Source organism: Pseudocercospora fijiensis (genome assembly GCF_000340215.1).
Source record: "Pseudocercospora fijiensis CIRAD86 unplaced genomic scaffold MYCFIscaffold_3, whole genome shotgun sequence".
In the NCBI taxonomy this organism is placed as follows: domain Eukaryota; kingdom Fungi; phylum Ascomycota; class Dothideomycetes; order Mycosphaerellales; family Mycosphaerellaceae; genus Pseudocercospora; species Pseudocercospora fijiensis.
Window position 1 is genome coordinate 2,651,804 of NW_006921534.1, and position 16,142 is coordinate 2,667,945.

Sequence of the window (16,142 nt, forward strand, 5' to 3'; positions counted from 1 at the left end):
TAGTGCTTGCTCGTAGAATCTTACTTCTCGCAAGTGCGATGAAGATATATTGAAAGCCATGTTTGCCGCTAATCGATGATTTCAAGATCGTCAGGCAGATCTGCCATTCACTGCTGTCGAACAAGGGCAAATTGGAACGACTGCATGGTACAGTAAAATCATGGCATACGGCAGGGAATGAAGTGTGAGAAGAAGCGCAGTACTTAGAACTACCAAAGCAGCCGTGAATGCTGCCGCAACAGTGTCTGACCTGGGCCATTTGGCAGCGCCGCTGCAGATGATGTTACTTTACTTCGGAAAATATGCCTTCAATATCGTTGGCAGTGAAGTCGTCTTCGATGCTCCTGTATAGAGGCGGACTGCCAGAGCCACGTGTGACGTGCCGGCCTTTCATTTCGAGGCAGCTGGCCGCTCTATCTCGTGCAGACGCCCATGGAAGTGTTCCGAAGCTTCACGTCCGAGCAGCCTTCCAGAACAACAGACAGACTTCCAGTGAATGAACCGAGCGAAGATGTCATATCTCAAAATAGCGGGAGGGAGAAAAGGTTTTCCATGCAGTAGGAGGTTCTATGGGTTGCATCGTGGTCATGTATTGGCATTCAATATTCAGGTACCTTTCTGGTCGATCATACAGCGAGCGGATTGCCTTTCTTGGTGTGGGTTGCGTGCAGATCTTGAGGCTGCGATGAGTGCTCCCGGTCCTGATTCAGCGACCTGGGACAATTCAGTCGTGATGAGGTCCTGGTGGCCTCTCGAAACGCGAGTGGATGTTGACGAAAAGCGGCTGCGAGTGAGGTTGGTGTGGGTTGGGTATGGGATGGGATGGACGTTGTAAGGCGTCAAGAGAAGCATCCCAAGGATCGACGCCACTGCAAGCTGCATGTCCTGCGCCACAGGTATGAAGTCATCTTCGAACAGCTTTCGGCGCTACCGAATTTCGAACCTGTCTCAAAGCGGAACTGGCACATGAGCTTCCACACTCGTGGGTGAATGACTTCACGCGATGCACTCTCGACATTCCTAGAATGGTAGTCGAATGGGAAGCCTGAATGGATAATCCATAGCACACACGTTGACGGCTCTTGCGGCAAATCACTCAAGCCCTATGACATGGGAGCACACGCTATCGACCCATTTGCTTGAGCAGCAACTCATATTTAACTATCGGCCTGATCACTCCAACTGCACTCTGCATTCACTCTCAAGCATCTACACATACAATACAACAACTTCCAAACTCACACGTCACTTCCATCAACATGCAGCGAATCATCACTCTCGCCCTCGCTGCCGGTGCTGCAGCTCTGCCAGCTGCCACCTCGAAAACTCCACTGAGCAACTCAGAGTTCGGCCTGATCATGGATGTGTCCACAACAGACTCACCCATCTACGTCTCGCTGAACGGTGTCAAGAACGGCACATCCGAGGACCTTATTCTCATTGGCGAGAGACTCTCAGTCTACCCAGGGACACCTACCTACTTGGACCCCGTCAGCCCAGACCCAGACTGCCAAGCCCTCAACTTTGACGTCGATGGATGCGAGTATGGACTCTACGCTCCGGACATTGGAGACAACTACGGCATCAAGACCTATGTTACCGCGAAGAAGGACGAGAAACAGTATGCTTGGAGTGTCTACAACGGCCAAGTCCACCACAAGCTCTATGCTGCCACCAACCAGTTCCTTGGTAAGTCATCACTGCGCTTCGAGTCGGAATTGCCTTCTGTGAGGTATTCTGGTACAAAGGGCTAACGTTTTACAGCTTGCAACACCACCTACAACGGCGAGACTTACTTGGCCCTTGGCTGGGGTATTGCCGACTCCAACGGACTCCCAGAGGGTTGCATGAGCACACGAGTCTTCCAGAACTGCAACATCGAAGGAAGTGAAGCAAACTGCAAGTCTACATAGATGTAGATCCAAGGCGTGGGTGATGCTGCTGGCTCTTGACCGCCCTCAAGCACAAAGCAAATCCCACTTCATAGCCACCAAAACATAAGCTTCGATAACCAACCTCCCTCCTCCCCTCTCCACCTCCGCCGACCAAGCCTGATCAAACGTATTCTCCCAACTATGTCCATCCCCCGTCTGACTCAAAATCCCATCCAAAATCTTCTCCACACTCCCCTTCAACCCAACCAGATCCTCCCCTTCAATCACAACCTGCTTCTCCGACACCCGAATCTTCCCCAACTCAAACTGCGCCTGTTCCGCCAAACTCCTCAAACCACTCTCCTCCACAAACTCCCTCACACTCCCACTCGACCCCCTCCTCCCCGTACTTTTAAACGTGCTCAAAACAATCTCCTCGACAGGATTCCGTTTCGCAACCGTCACAATCGCCACACCTTTGGGAATCAAAGCATCAAAAATCTCTTTCAGCGTCACCAAGGTCTCGGACTTTTTGTATGTGGCAATATGCGAGAATGCGTGAGTGACGCTTTCATCTTGGACTTTGACGACGGGGATTAGATTCGCGGCTTTTTGGAGTGATGCTTCGAATTTATGATTTCGACCGACCGGTTCGGTGAGGATGACGCTTCGGGGCATATCGTGCTGTTGGTCCAGGAGCCATTTTGTCAGGGTTTGTGCTGATTCGATTGTGGTTGTGAGGATTGTGGAGGATGCGTTCAGGTTTAGTTTGGGATATTGGTCGACTAATACTGCTTGGAGCAGGGCTTGACGAGAGGGTAGGAGGGCTGTCGTTACGACGTCTGTATCCATTTTAGAATCTTTTTCTCTTTTTTCAATGTTGTTTTGGAGCGGGCTGTCGGTTTAGAGGTATAGGAAACTTGCTTGTGACTTTGGTAGGACATGATGATGTACTTTGACGTGTAATGTTAAAGCGGGGATTGGATGAGGTTGGAGCTCTCCTCTCGTCAAGCAAGGTTGATCCGCTAGCGAACGAATGCTTGTTCGGGCGCTTACCGAGGGGCCCGATTGCGAGCTGTAATCCATGGTTTTGGCATCCGATGTAGCCTAGAAGGACGCTGATGGTATTATTTGTGCCGGTGAGTGAAGGCCGGACGGCTTGAGCGAATGAATTCCGGCTGGGCATACAGTACCGCAAACCCGGACAAAATTCAGGGGTGGCATCGATGCATATTCATATTGAGGGGGCAAGTACCAAGCCAGACATGCTGAGTGATATGAGTGAGCATAGGCATACAGTATTCCTATACACTGGCACTCTGATACCTCAAGGACTTGGTCACAATGGCTTCCTCCCAACAGTAACCTTGAACATCCAATGCTTCCCCTCCTCTCTTTCCAAATTTCGGATTACTTCCTCCTGCATCTCCGCAATCGTCCTATCATCATACCCCTTCCCCTTCAACAATCTCGGAATCATATGCCAAATCATCGGAGGCATGTAATCAGCCACATACTCGCCAAAATCCTTCCACTTCTGATCCTTCTCCCAGGCACCACCAAGTGGCCATCGATACTCCTTCACAACAACATCTGTAAACCCAGCTTCCTCCATGCGAGGTTTGGCTCGCGAAGCACAGAGAGCAAGATCCATGCCTTGCGCTTCGCCGATGGTTCGACAAGCTGTTAGCCATTTCCAAGAATCTGAAATGACTTTTCCCGAACCGTCGTACCAGATGAAGTCTATGTCGTGAATTTCGAGGTAGCCGCCAGGTTTTAGGAGTTGAAAGGATTTGTTGATGTAGCCTGGCCAATCTGTGAGGCCGCAGACTAGGAGTCGGGAGAAAATGAGATCGAAAAGCGCTGAGTCTTGACTTTCTGAGAATGGAGAAGTAGATCCAGGTGGTTGCCATTGACTAGGTTTGTCCGTTACGATATTGCCTTGCAGGAAGGTTACGTTTGGAAGACGAGTCCGTAGTTGAGGCACTGCGGATAGGTCGAGACCATAGACTTCCGCATGCGGGAAACGGCTGCCCAAGTTGTCTGTCACGATACCAGTACCGCAGCCAACGTCGAGCATACGCGCGTCCTTGATATCAGTCTTTATTGGCGCGTGTATAATTTGATTGCCCATGATTGCGGAGAGATGTCTAGCTTGTTCTTCAAGACGAACATGTTCTTGTTCATCGTTCGGTAGAACGTAGGCTGCGTCCTTGTTGTTGTGGTAGGTCGGCTCATGTTTGAGGTAAGTCGAGGCTCCATCAGTGGCAGACATTGTGTCAGTAATTCGTGCTTTGCCGAATTGTCGAGAGCAATGCTTCTGCAAAACGTCCGTTCGATTACCAATCTCTGTAGCGGTCAAAGCGGTCCTCGTTCAATTGACATGGGAGCACCTGGCTAAGTTTGCAGCGATGAGTGGAAGGGGTGTTGCTGTGACCGAGAAACGTCCGGACATGCACCCTTTAACGATCCTTGTGCTATGAAGATCAGAGCAGCGCCGGAAGCCTTCCAAGCGGCCGATGTTGCTCTTATACGACTCCATGACGGAAGTTTGAGGATGCCATCTTTAGGTCGTCCGGTGCTTATTCTACCCCACAAGCCGCAGTGGAGGCCGGCCTGTCCATGAACTCTATATCGATCAGATGGCTGCAAGATGACAGAGGGGTATCCAAGATTTGATCAAACTGTTTTGCATAATCAGTACTGCCGATATGATACCGAACACTGTGAGATCTGCCACATGCAACAATGCTGTGCAAAGAAGACCACCCTCCTCGTAAGCCAGCCTATCCAGAACGCCGCGCTAATCCCCAGCAAGCCCTTTGAAATCACTCGTCAATACATATCTTGCGCGCCTTCGCAGGAATCGCCCAATCCACCTCTTCCATAATTGCATAAGATTCGAAAGGTGCCCCTCTAGGCCTGCGCTTGAGCTTATTCTTCCTAGTTACTTTATCGTACTCTTCGACTTCGATCCAAAATTTAGGCTTGAACGCCTGCATGGATCCCCAACCACGAATCAATGCTCGCCAATAACATGCTTCGGCTGCTGGCGTGAGATACCGTTCGCGGAATGTGGCCACAGCATTATCCGCGATGGCTTCCGACTCGGCAAAGTGCTTGGGCTGCGTGAGCTTGTTCATTTGTTTCGGCATGTCGCTGTAATCCCGTTTGACATGTATGAAGTTCTGATCCGGACCAGAAGATTTCAGCAAATGGTGGTAAGGCTCTATCCAGTCTAGGTCATGCGAAAGTACGACAGAGCGACAGTTGAGTAGGTACTTGAGGCGTCCACTGTATGTGTTGCCCTCGGTCTGCGCTACAAACATGTAAGCGCAATGGTCCTGCATACTGAGAAGACGCTCTTCGATGTTTGTCCTATTGGACCAATCCAGCTCCAGTACGTCAGCCCACGGCTGTTTCTCACTGTGCTTGACCAAGCCAGCTCGAACATCGTGTGAACCCACAGCAAGCGAGCCACGCCAGACCAACTTGGGTATCTTGTCTACGAATTCGTCTTCCTCATAGTCCAGCACGGTCTGGAATTCTGCGTACGATCGCAAACCAACATCTGGCCAACCCCAAAGTCCGAAATCTGGCATCAACCACAGCTTCTCTTGGTGGGGCAGTCGCGTATAGGCCCATGTCGTGTGATTTCCGTAACGGTCGTGCAGCGCAAAGTCGTGCACTGTGAAGCTAAATTCAATGTCTGGTAGCTTGCCCGAGGAGGCGCTCACAGCTCTGTGTATCGCATGTAGTGTCGCAAGAGTTCTCGGTCGATGGTTGTGGTCCGTAACAGCATGAGGATCAATCACATACAGCTGGTTGTCATGAATCATCGCACGAACGATCCCATCTCCACGCCATGCCTAAAAGCAATAACTCGAAGGTCAGCAAATCTCGTAGACATGACGATGCTTTCAAGTTATTCCTTTTCTTACCACGTCTACTTCATCTGGTGTTATCTCACCCCATTTCTCCTTACGATGCTCCACGGCGCGAGCAATTTCCCTGTAAAGCTCCGGGAAAGCGACATTGCACTGCTCCTCCGTCAAGCCGTAATTCCTGCCGTCTCTTCTGTGATCGAATTGCCAGCCTGATTTAGTGGGTTCGAAATGCGGCTGCGCGAGTGGTCGTGGTCGAGGCTTGTGCGGTCTGTAGCTGTCGATGTATTGCGAGCCAAAATCTTGCGTGACGAAGAAGACTAATGCGCCGGCGCACAGGAGGAAGATTGTGCCGTACAACGCGACTGTCTTCATGTTTCGCACTTCTCCCAGTAGACCGGACCTGTGGGTTTGTCTCTTTTCACTCACGCCATTTGATGTGTCATGAGTGCTCCATTTGAATAGCAGCGCGTGGAGAGTACGAAGGGACAGGAGTCGAGCTTGAGAAAACAGGCTTAGAATACCGCGGCCTAGAATACCAAGCTTCTTGGCAGACGAAGGACTAAGGAGAGCATGTGCATGTCATCGCATCGCATCGCATCGCATCGCATCGCATCGATCTTCTTGGGTGGAGGATACTGAAAATATGTGTGATATATACAGCATGGATTCAAGAATGTGAATCGACCTCTGCTCCCGGTTGTTGTCATCCGCGTATTCGCATCGGGCCACGGACCCCAGCCCGACCAACCACCAACCACCCACCCTGGATGACAACCCTTGAGACATTACAGCAGACATATCCTCATTGCCGCATAGAAGGCCTTCATCCTCGATAGTGTCACATCTTCGCCTTCGAATCCATGTGCTCAACCCCGAAACCCTCCCCGTCCTCTAGCAATCTTGCTCCTAATCTCACTCCTTAAACTTCCTCATGCCACCAACATAATTCACATACTCAGCTTTCCTGCCAACCACATTGGTAACCATGTAGGTACTGGCTCCCTTGATAGTCGAGAAGAAGATATTCCCAACTCTTTCAAGCGGCGCTTCCACTCATCCCCATCTTCAGGTGTTGGGTCGACATATCGTATTCCTTGCATATGAACATTCCTGGTGACATCTCTGATCCATCGACTTTGAACTTCGATGCATGAGGGTCCGTTGCCCAGGAAATCGGTTCGTGTGGGCCGTAGAGGGAAAGGAGTTCGGGTACTTGGGTATTATGATCTGTATTGCTGAGTGGCGAAGTCCTGGAGAATCAAGAGCTCGAAATGAATAAATAGCTCTGGTTTGCAGTTTTCTGCAGATTAAATGTTCACTGCTGGGCCCCTCTTTCAAGTTGAGCGAGGGAAAGGGCAGCGTGCTTCGCTCTTGACTCATAGCGAAAGTCATTGATCTTGAATGATTGCGCCTCTTACGCGCGAGGAGCTATGAAGCACATTGCAAACTCCCACGTTGATAGCGATGTGGCATGATGTTCGGACATACAGAGTTGACCTTCAGTCGCCGTTCAAAGTCCGGCTTAATGGACGAGTTTCTGATGTCTTAAAAATCAGATAGTGTCCTGAGACGAGGTACTGCTGGCAGAGGTAGCACTTAGACTCCTATGCGGGCAGGCGTGCATTTAGATTTGGTTCCTGCGACTTTGGATATCACCCCAAGAAGCGCTTGATCTCTCCTCCGACACCCTCTAGATCGAGCAAGAAGGTGTCATGGCCGAAAAGCGATCTGTCTTCACCCAGCTCCGCGTGCGAAACACTTCTGTTTCCGACACGTCGTAGCGTCTCAGCAATCTCGCGCTGTTGCCAGGCGGGGAAGAGAATGTCAGACGCAACACCCACCACCAGAGTTGGAATGTCGCGCAGAGGCACTAAGCCTTTGACAAGGTCTTCAGGAGGTCCGGAACCTGGAGTACTTGGCCTTACAGAATCCGATCTTTCCATCGCCATTAGTTCTTCAGACGACTCCTGTTCCTGATAAGGCACGTCCGGAATGGACAATGTACAGCGGTCCTGCTTGATCTGTTCAACGAATGATCCTTGCAGTCGGTCGGCATTCGCAGCTCTGCGCTCAGCAGTCGAGTCTTGAAGAGCTTTACCCAGGTCGAACAGATCCATAGCTTTGCTGACGTAGAGTAGACTGTTTGCATCGTACTCGAGACACCACTTCTCGCCGGCATGGTCCAAGTACGTTTCGATTAGGAAGTCAGGGCAGAGAGCTGGTGGCTTGCTGGGATCCGCACGTTGTCTTCCAAAGCGCTTCTCCCATTCTGGGCCGGATCGGTAGGTGATTGTTGCTATTTGGCGAGCAAGCTTCATTCCTGTGTGTGGAGGGATACCAGTGTAGTAGTTTCCACGCGTCTTTGCCCAATTTGGATCGTTCATAAGCACCTGTCGCTGGCAATGGCGCATAGCAACGCTGTAAGGATGGCTTCGAGCGCAACCTGAGACCGACACAATGCGGCCGACTCGCTCGTTGTCCATAACGCCTAGTGCCAGTGATTGCATTCCTCCCATGCTACACCCAACACTGGCGTATAGCTTGGCGATGCCCATGGAATCGAGAAGTCTATACTGTGCTCGAACCATGTCTTGCATTGTCAGAATAGGGAAGCTTGTGCCATAGTGCTGTCCGGTGATGGGATCAATGCTGCTAGGCCCAGTGCTTCCATAACATCCACCTAACACATTCGTGCAGATGACAAAGTATTTATTGGTGTCTAGCGGTGCTCCTGGTCCGATGAATTTCTCCCACCAGCCAGGCTTCGGATTGGACTTGGTGCTGTGGGCATGACTGCTTGCAGAAAGGCCAGTGTGAAGTAGGATGGCATTGCTCTTGTCCGCATCCAGTGTGCCCCATGCTTCCCACGCGATGTCAAACGAGGGCAGCACACCGCCCCAGTCTAGCAGTGTTGGCTCGCCAGAGTGGAATGTCTCGTGTTCGCCGACAGTATACGATGGCTCTGGGCCAGACAACGATCGCTTGGTGGCCAGTTGTCGCGTCCGGTCTTCTGCATTTTCAAGGCATGGAAATGACAACTGCGGGTTTGCGATCGAAGGCCCAGAAGGAGGATCATCCTGAATCGGCTTCGCTGCGAAGGCTTGCGCTGGTCTTTGCGTATCGCTTGAGATGGTACGATTTTTCGTTGGCGCGAATCGTGTGCGGGCATTCGTCTTGCTGGCTGCCCGGGGAGCTGCCCTGGTCAGGCAACTTAAAGTCCGCAAGGTACTCATGGCCTCCAGACACTGTTTCTTCTACAAATTTGCATCGGGAAGTCAAGACGTTCTTCCAAGAAACATCAAGGACCATGTCGGAGCGTGTATAACGACAATATGCGCCCCGCTGAGCCCGCTCGCATTTCTAAGCTGGAAGAAACGGTTTTCCATCGAAATATGCAAGGGTCCAAGCACGCCATTGCCAGGGTACTTAAACTGCAGAACTTGATATGATTTCTCAATGCATTGCTCCATTGGCAGCAGCAGCAGTGCCATATCAAAACATTCGAGATTTCACCGCTATCGCAAATATGGCGATCCAAAACTTTTCTCTCAACACCACCGCTCTTGCCTCTTCATCTCACGAAGGTGTCCTTATCGCTGGGCAACGGGTAATACTTCATCTCCAAGTCCACCCCCAGTTTCCCATCCTCCATCACCTTCTCGCTGAAAAATGCATATGCCGCGTACTGCCGGTCCTTCTCGTCCTTCACCACAAAGCAGAAGCACTTCAATCTCAGGCCCTCCAGGGCCTTGATGACATTCAGGTCCGTCACCTCGCGCACATAGTACGGCCGATGGTACTCATGATGTAAGATTGGTCTGGCTTCCCTCGGAACCGGTGGCACATACTCATCATATGGCATGCCATTCTCGTCCTCGTCCTCATGTGCTGGACTCATGTCATTCGCGTCTTCACCGACACGATGCTGCACGTGATATGACACGGCTTCATTGGGACCATCCGACTTCATGCTAAAGTCAAGGAAAAGCACGAGTTGGGCGTCGGTGACGCTGAGCTGAATGGTGTAGCCGTCTCGGTAGATATAGTGCTGTGCTACGTTGAGCTTGTGAACAGCGAACGCTATGTCGTGGTGAATAGCCTTGCGAAGATGCAATTCATCGTAGCCATCTGGCGCGCTCTCACCAACTGGAGCTCTGAACTGTAGAGCATCATACTCAGCTATGGCGCCGTTGTGATTGTTGAGATGGCCGTGATTGCGCCTGGCAACTTGAACAGCTGGTCTAACGAGGTATGAGAGAAGAGTATGGTCTCGGTCCACATTGAGAGCTTGAAGAACTTTCTTGGGGAAGCGAATATTTCCGAATGTATCCTTGGAGAAGCTCTTGCGAGAATTGGCTAGCGCAATCTTGAATGCTTCATATTCGTTTTCAATGCACTTTTCGATGGCGCTACTGTCGTCTGTGATGGCTGACATCGCGGGGATGGGCGATGACGGGGCATCCAATGAGTTCGCTGTGTTGCTGGTTGTGCTGCGAGCTGTCGAGTTCGATCGAGCTAGATGGCAGGTCAGTGGGCGCCGCTTTTTGGAGACAGGTTGTCCTTGGGCCCATTGGACTCTCTGATCGCTACTCACGACTGCTGTTCGCCGCAAGTTTGCGCGCCTTCGTCGGTGTCGCAGAATCGTCCATCGCCGTTGGCGGGCTCGAAGTTGTCAGAAGCGCTCCGTGGTGACGAGGAATTGTCGCGTAAAGGTTGTGTTGTTGACAACGTGCAACAGCTCGAGTCTTCCATTGCTTTAGAAATTGAAACTAAGCATAAAATGTGGGTGATCGAAGCTTCTGCAGGTGCGTTACAGCTGTGACAGGTGAGTGTATGGTCAGCGCTTCACTTCACTCAACTTCACTTTTGTCAAGAGCAGATTCGATGCACCTGACGGCTTGCGACCGAGCGTCATCGGGGCCAGAATAGAGCTCGCTGCAGTGCACCGCTTCGCATCGATGTGTATTACAGAGCTGTTCATGTTTTCGCCCCAGCGCCGTGCTATACTTACAGTGTCCCCGACTATCCAGAAGCCCCACAAACGCCCAGTCCTGCACCAGCAACATCGAAGTCTGAGATTCTTTGATCTTGTCACCAAATGCAGAGCTCTACTCCGCGGCATCTGTGATACAGCCGTGGCTAGCATCCTTGACGTTCCTAGCATACTTGAAGAGGGTACCCTTTTGGTACTTGAGCGGAGGCGCCTTGAACTCTAATTTGCGCCTCTGTAGCTCCTCCGGCGTCTGATCGATGATGTCGATGACGCGCTTCTCAGCATCAATGGTGATAGTATCGCCATCTCTCACGAGGCCAATAGGGCCACCGGCCTGAGCCTCAGGAGTGACGTGACCAATGAGAAATCCGTGAGAGCCTCCAGAGAATCGTCCATCAGTGATCAGCGCGACATCGTTTCCAAGGCCAGCGCCCATAATAGCAGAGGAAGGCTTAAGCATTTCTGGCATGCCAGGGCCACCCTTTGGACCTTCGTATCTGATGATGACAACGGTCTTCTCGCCCTTCTTGAGCTCACCTCGTTCCAAGGCCTCGATGAAGAGATCTTCTGCGTCGTAGCATTTGGCCTTACCAGTAAAGACAGTACCTTCCTTACCTGTGATCTTGCCGACTGCACCTTCCGGGGCAAGAGAGCCACGAAGAATGCAGATGTGGCCAGTCTTCTTGATCGGGTTGCTGAGCGGTCGAATAATGTCCTGGTCGGCCGGGAAATCTGGTGCGTTCTCGTAGTTCTGCTTTATGGTCTTGCCAGTGGCTGTGATACGGCTACCATCAATAAGGCCTTCTTTAAGCAGGAACTTGATCAAGCTGGGAGCACCACCAATGTCGTACAAATCTTGGAACACATACTTGCCAGACGGCTTAAGGTCTGCAAGGAAGGGCGTCCGATCAGTCACTTTCTGGAAGTCATCAATATTTAAATCGACGCCCACACTGTGTGCGATGGCGATCAGGTGGAGGACCGCATTAGTTGAGCCACCAGTGATGTTGATCAGGACCATTGCGTCCTCAAGCGCTTGCCTCGTGATGATGTCGCTTGGTCGAATGTCCTCCTTGAGAAGGTTTTTGATGGCCGGACCAGCAGCCATGCACTCAAGCTGCTTGGCTTTGCTTGCTGCAGGGTTGGTCGAAGATCCAGGGAGAGTCATGCCCATGAGCTCGATGATAGAAGCCATCGTATTCGCGGTGTACATACCGCCGCATGCTCCACAGCTTGGAATAGCATGTCTCACGATATCCTGCCTTTCCACTTCGCTAATCTCTCCGCTCAAGAAAGCGCCGTACGACTGAAAGGCTGTAACGATATCAAGCTTGGAGTTTCGAGGTTCCTTTCCACAACCAGGTGCAATTGTTCCTCCATAAACCATTAAGCTGGGTCTGTTCACGCGGCCCATGGCCATGATGACACCAGGCATATTCTTGTCGCAGCCAGGAATACTGATATTTGCATCGTACCATTGACCGCCCATCATTGTCTCGATAGAGTCTGCAATCAAATCTCTACTTTGCAGAGAGTATCTCATGCCGCTGGTTCCCATACTGATCGCATCACTGACACCAATGGTGTTAAATTGCATGGCTTGAAGTCCGGCCTTGTTCACGCTCTCGCTGACCTTGTGGTTCAGGTCCAAAAGATGCATATTGCACGGATTGCCACTGAACCACACCGATGACACACCGACTTGAGCCTTGTTCATGTCTGCCTCTTTCATTCCTGTAGCGTATAACATGGCTTGCGAAGCACCTTGCGATTTAGGCTGCGTGATGTGCTTTGAGACAGCATTGAGGCCTTGTGCATCGTCGTCGACAGGTGAAGCACGCATGCGGCGCGGTGTATTCGAAAGGGAGCGTCTGAGGAGGCGTCAGTCTTGAATGGTGTGGTTTGGTGCAGCATTGAAGCGGTGTGCCAACATACATTGAGTGCGATTGTGTTCTCGAGCACCACGCTGGCCGCGCAGCCTGTGCACTTCTCCCAAGGGCAAACATAGTGACTGCAATGTGAGAGTCATAAACACGCACAAGCCTCGCAGCGCAGTTGTGAGGCTCGGAATTATTTGTACAGCTCCCGAATCCCGATTGCGGAGAGTAGTAAGCAGCATTGCTTTGGCCAGTGTGCCTGCCGAAAATGGCTTGACTCAGTGGACCCATTCACATCAAAATTGCTTGGCTCTCCCGAACTCCTCCGCAGCATCTCTTGTCACTTTCACAAGCAGTCCTGCTCCTGCTCGGAGTTGCATCGCGCAAAATTGAACCCAGACATGGCACAATAATCTCTGCGTTGTGATACGAGCAAGTTTATTTTTGGTCGCTGAGGAGTAAACACCCAGCGTGAAGATCTGAAGGGGATGCAGAGAGGGAGAGCTGCTGGCCACGGCATTGCACTTGCCCTACACCTTCACTATCGAGAACAGAATTGGACGGAAAATCAGAAAGGATGCGATTATTCTGCACTTGCAATCTACCAACGCAACACTTTGACCACCGATCGCTTGGTACCTTCACGGTCTTCAGCCTCCTAGCCGAACGTCTGATTGATTGTGCCGTGGTCTGTCTCAAGATTAAAACCTACAATTGACAAGAACTGTAGGACATAGACCAAGGTCTTGATTCTTGAACTCAGGGGAACATAGATCTTTTCTCGGCGCCTAGCTGGCTTCCTGGACTGACTGCATGGTGTCCAGCTGCCCGGAGGTCCAGTCTTCTGGCGTCGTCTTCATCGCCCTCTGTACGCTTCCTAGTGCACTATCTTTCAGGAGCACAGGAAAAGACCAAAGGTAGACAGCCTGGCCGCATACTTCTCAACCTCGGATACGGGCAGTCAAATCGATTGACCAACTCTGGCTAGATGTAAGGTCGTCACATACGCTTTCGTGGTGCCATCGCCCTATATCTTCGCGTGACGGCTCTTGAGATCGATCATATACGAGCCCACTTCGAGGCTCTGACCAACACTGCAACCTGAATGCGTGTGAAATCGGCTTAGGTGTTGATGTAGAGGACTGGTTCGCGTGTGAAAGCAGGTAGACAAGGTAGCAAATCGGCTTTGCGTCCGAAATCAAGCCCCAGCTCCCCCAGCTCATCGGCACCCGCCTCGACCCCATCTCACTTTGTCTGGGATGTTTTGTCATCCCAGCGTCACTTTCGTTTCATACCAATGCCACTGCAGCGATCATTGATGGCAGTTCCTCGCTCTGATGTGATGCGATGCGAATGCTGCGTGAAGAAGGGTGCTGCACGCGCTGGCGGCTGTGATGCTGTGCGATCTGTAGTTCGAATGGCTGCCACCCGTGGACATCCTCAACGTGTTGTTCGAACTTCGCAGCTCGGCAACCACGCTTTGCTTTGCTGAGGCAGGTCGCATGCCGGGGCCGCTTCCATGGTTCGACAACTGAGCTCAGCAGGAATTACTTCCCGCCACCACTCTGGGCACTCGCTTGAGCACCGTCTGCCAACCTGCACCCGGGACCTGCCCTCTTCACTACCGCCTGCTCTCCTAGACATCGTTCTCCTGTTAAGCAGAGTAAACAACGCCTGGCTCTGTTGCTCCTGCCATCAACCTCTGGCTGGCCATCGCAGGTGATCACACAGGTAAGCAATCGAGCAATCGAGCAATGCACTTGAACTTCCAGACCGCCTGCTCCTCATAAACTCCCTCGCCGAACTATCTCACTCAGCCACATATCCCCGTCCTATGCACAGCAAGCGACAGACTGTAGCAGATCTCAAAACTTCTTTCGAGAGTCGCGGAAAGCCAGCAGCAACAGCAGCATCTTCCTCAAGGGCCGGCGACCTAGCTAACATGCCATCCGCGAAGAAGCGAATCGCCTCGCAGTTCGAGAAAGCTGCTGCTCCTTCAATCGATACCGTACTTGACACCGCTCCACCTGAAGTGACTGAGCAACTAGAAGCACTTTCTTCAGCGCGCCCTAGCACTATTCCCAAGAAACCCTCCTGGATTGGACCCAGACCTCCAGATCCGCCTGCCACACCAAGCGCTTCACGAGCAATGAAGATTCCAGTCACCATCACATATGGCTCGCCTGGTTTGCAGCCGCCAGTCTACATTTGCACGAGCCTCAGCGATCCGCAATGGGAACCAATAGAGATGGAGGTCTCACAGGATGAACGAGGAGGATACAAGTTCACAAAGACCTTTACTGTGTCCGAGGGCGAATATCAGTACAAGCTTCGACTCGGTCCTGGTGACTGGTGGGTGTGCGATGATACCAAACCGCAGGTGGACGACGGACTCGGCAACAAGAACAACTCAATAGTAGTCAAGTCCGAGCCCAAGCCCCCTGTGCGCCTTATTGAACCCCCAGCGAAAGACATGACACAGGATATGATCGACTCAGTCCACAATGCTCCGCTCATGCCGCACGAGAACCATGGCCATGTGGAGAAGCCAGAGGTTCTGAAGGCTAATGACCATCACCTCTCGCTTCCCGCAGACCAACATCATGCGGCACCAGTCATGGGCCACGAGCAACTAGCACCACCTGTCGATGACTCCGAAGATGAGCACGACAAGCCTGAAGGTCCTCCTCTCCTGCGGCACGAGTCTATTGCACCTTCGTCGCACGAGCAGTCTCATTCGCCGCTATTTCGACATGAAAGCATAGCAATCGACGACAAGCAAGACGATCATATCCTCGATAACGTTTCGCCACTTCTCGGAGGTCGAAAAGGCAGTAATGATTCTGTGCCGAAGGAAGCCGACCCAACCGACTTGTCTCTGGAGCAGTTTCCCACGGATCATAGAGCGATCCTTGATCACATCGAAAGGGCAAAGCAAGCTCTGCCCGAGGACGAAGTGTCAGACCATCCCCGCAGCCCATCAACATCCCCACGTGAAGCTGTCCCTGCCAAACCATCACCATCGCTACCCAGTGTGCAAGAAGATGAGGCGGAGAAGGAAGACGAGGAGGCATCTGCGAACGTTCCTCGCGTCCAGATATCCGAGCCCAAAGATCGACCAGCCGCTCCGATCACGCCTCCCATGACGCCCACAAAGGAAAAGCAGCCGAGAGACGACAAGGTACAGAACGTGGTCGGAGACGTGATTGACAAAGCGAAGAGCGTTTCTGGCACTTTTGGGAAGCAAGCTCGCGAAACAAATTTCAGCACTATGTAAGAATAGCATGTCAGCGCAACTGTCGCAGCGAATGCTAACTGGTCTAGTTTCGTCGGCATTGGGTTTGCAATCGCAGTTGCCATCACTGCTGTAGGCATTTGGTACTTTAAGAGAAGCAATGTGGAGGTCATTGAGGCTTGAGCTGGGGTTCAAAACTGAGAAAAGGATAATGTCCGCCCATTTGGCTCCCGTGGACTCGCATCGGGTGCGACTGAGCATGAGTTGAATGTGGAG

General features: G+C 51.8%; 7 protein-coding genes across 7 annotated transcripts; 2 read left to right on the plus strand and 5 right to left on the minus strand.

The window, feature by feature from the left end:
* Positions 1-1,259: 1,259 nt before the first annotated feature.
* Positions 1,260-1,913, plus strand: MYCFIDRAFT_195371 (uncharacterized protein; the record flags this gene model as incomplete). Its single annotated transcript, XM_007926705.1, has 2 exons — positions 1,260-1,689; positions 1,765-1,913. The coding sequence occupies 2 exons, from the start codon at positions 1,260-1,262 to the stop codon at positions 1,911-1,913; spliced, it is 579 nt and encodes a 192-aa protein (XP_007924896.1).
* MYCFIDRAFT_210837 (uncharacterized protein) lies at positions 1,874-2,800 on the minus strand. Its single transcript, XM_007926706.1, has one exon. It carries the CDS (start codon positions 2,724-2,726, stop codon positions 1,959-1,961), a length of 768 nt encoding a protein of 255 aa, XP_007924897.1. The 5' UTR covers positions 2,727-2,800; the 3' UTR covers positions 1,874-1,958.
* Positions 2,801-3,333: 533 nt separating this feature from the next.
* On the minus strand, positions 3,334-4,101 carry MYCFIDRAFT_100904 (uncharacterized protein; the record flags this gene model as incomplete). The annotated part of the gene is made up of 2 exons (XM_007926707.1): positions 3,334-3,743; positions 3,792-4,101. Coding segments are annotated over 2 exons (720 nt in total), but the record flags the coding sequence as incomplete, so codon positions are not given.
* Positions 4,102-4,762: 661 nt separating this feature from the next.
* On the minus strand, positions 4,763-5,995 carry MYCFIDRAFT_118382 (uncharacterized protein; the record flags this gene model as incomplete). Its single annotated transcript, XM_007926708.1, has 2 exons — positions 4,763-5,743; positions 5,816-5,995. Coding segments are annotated over 2 exons (1,161 nt in total), but the record flags the coding sequence as incomplete, so codon positions are not given.
* A 1,418-nt stretch (positions 5,996-7,413) lies between these two features.
* Positions 7,414-8,994, minus strand: MYCFIDRAFT_135317 (uncharacterized protein; the record flags this gene model as incomplete). Its single annotated transcript, XM_007926709.1, has 1 exon — positions 7,414-8,994. One exon carries the CDS (start codon positions 8,992-8,994, stop codon positions 7,414-7,416), a length of 1,581 nt encoding a protein of 526 aa, XP_007924900.1.
* Positions 8,995-10,541: 1,547 nt separating this feature from the next.
* MYCFIDRAFT_173301 (uncharacterized protein) lies at positions 10,542-10,847 on the plus strand (the record flags this gene model as incomplete). The annotated part of the gene is made up of 4 exons (XM_007926710.1): positions 10,542-10,566; positions 10,592-10,701; positions 10,735-10,759; positions 10,792-10,847. The coding sequence occupies 4 exons, from the start codon at positions 10,542-10,544 to the stop codon at positions 10,845-10,847; spliced, it is 216 nt and encodes a 71-aa protein (XP_007924901.1).
* Positions 10,848-10,869: 22 nt separating this feature from the next.
* On the minus strand, positions 10,870-12,597 carry MYCFIDRAFT_187353 (uncharacterized protein; the record flags this gene model as incomplete). The annotated part of the gene is made up of 1 exon (XM_007926711.1): positions 10,870-12,597. The coding sequence occupies one exon, from the start codon at positions 12,595-12,597 to the stop codon at positions 10,870-10,872; it is 1,728 nt and encodes a 575-aa protein (XP_007924902.1).
* Between the last annotated feature and the right edge of the window lie 3,545 nt (positions 12,598-16,142).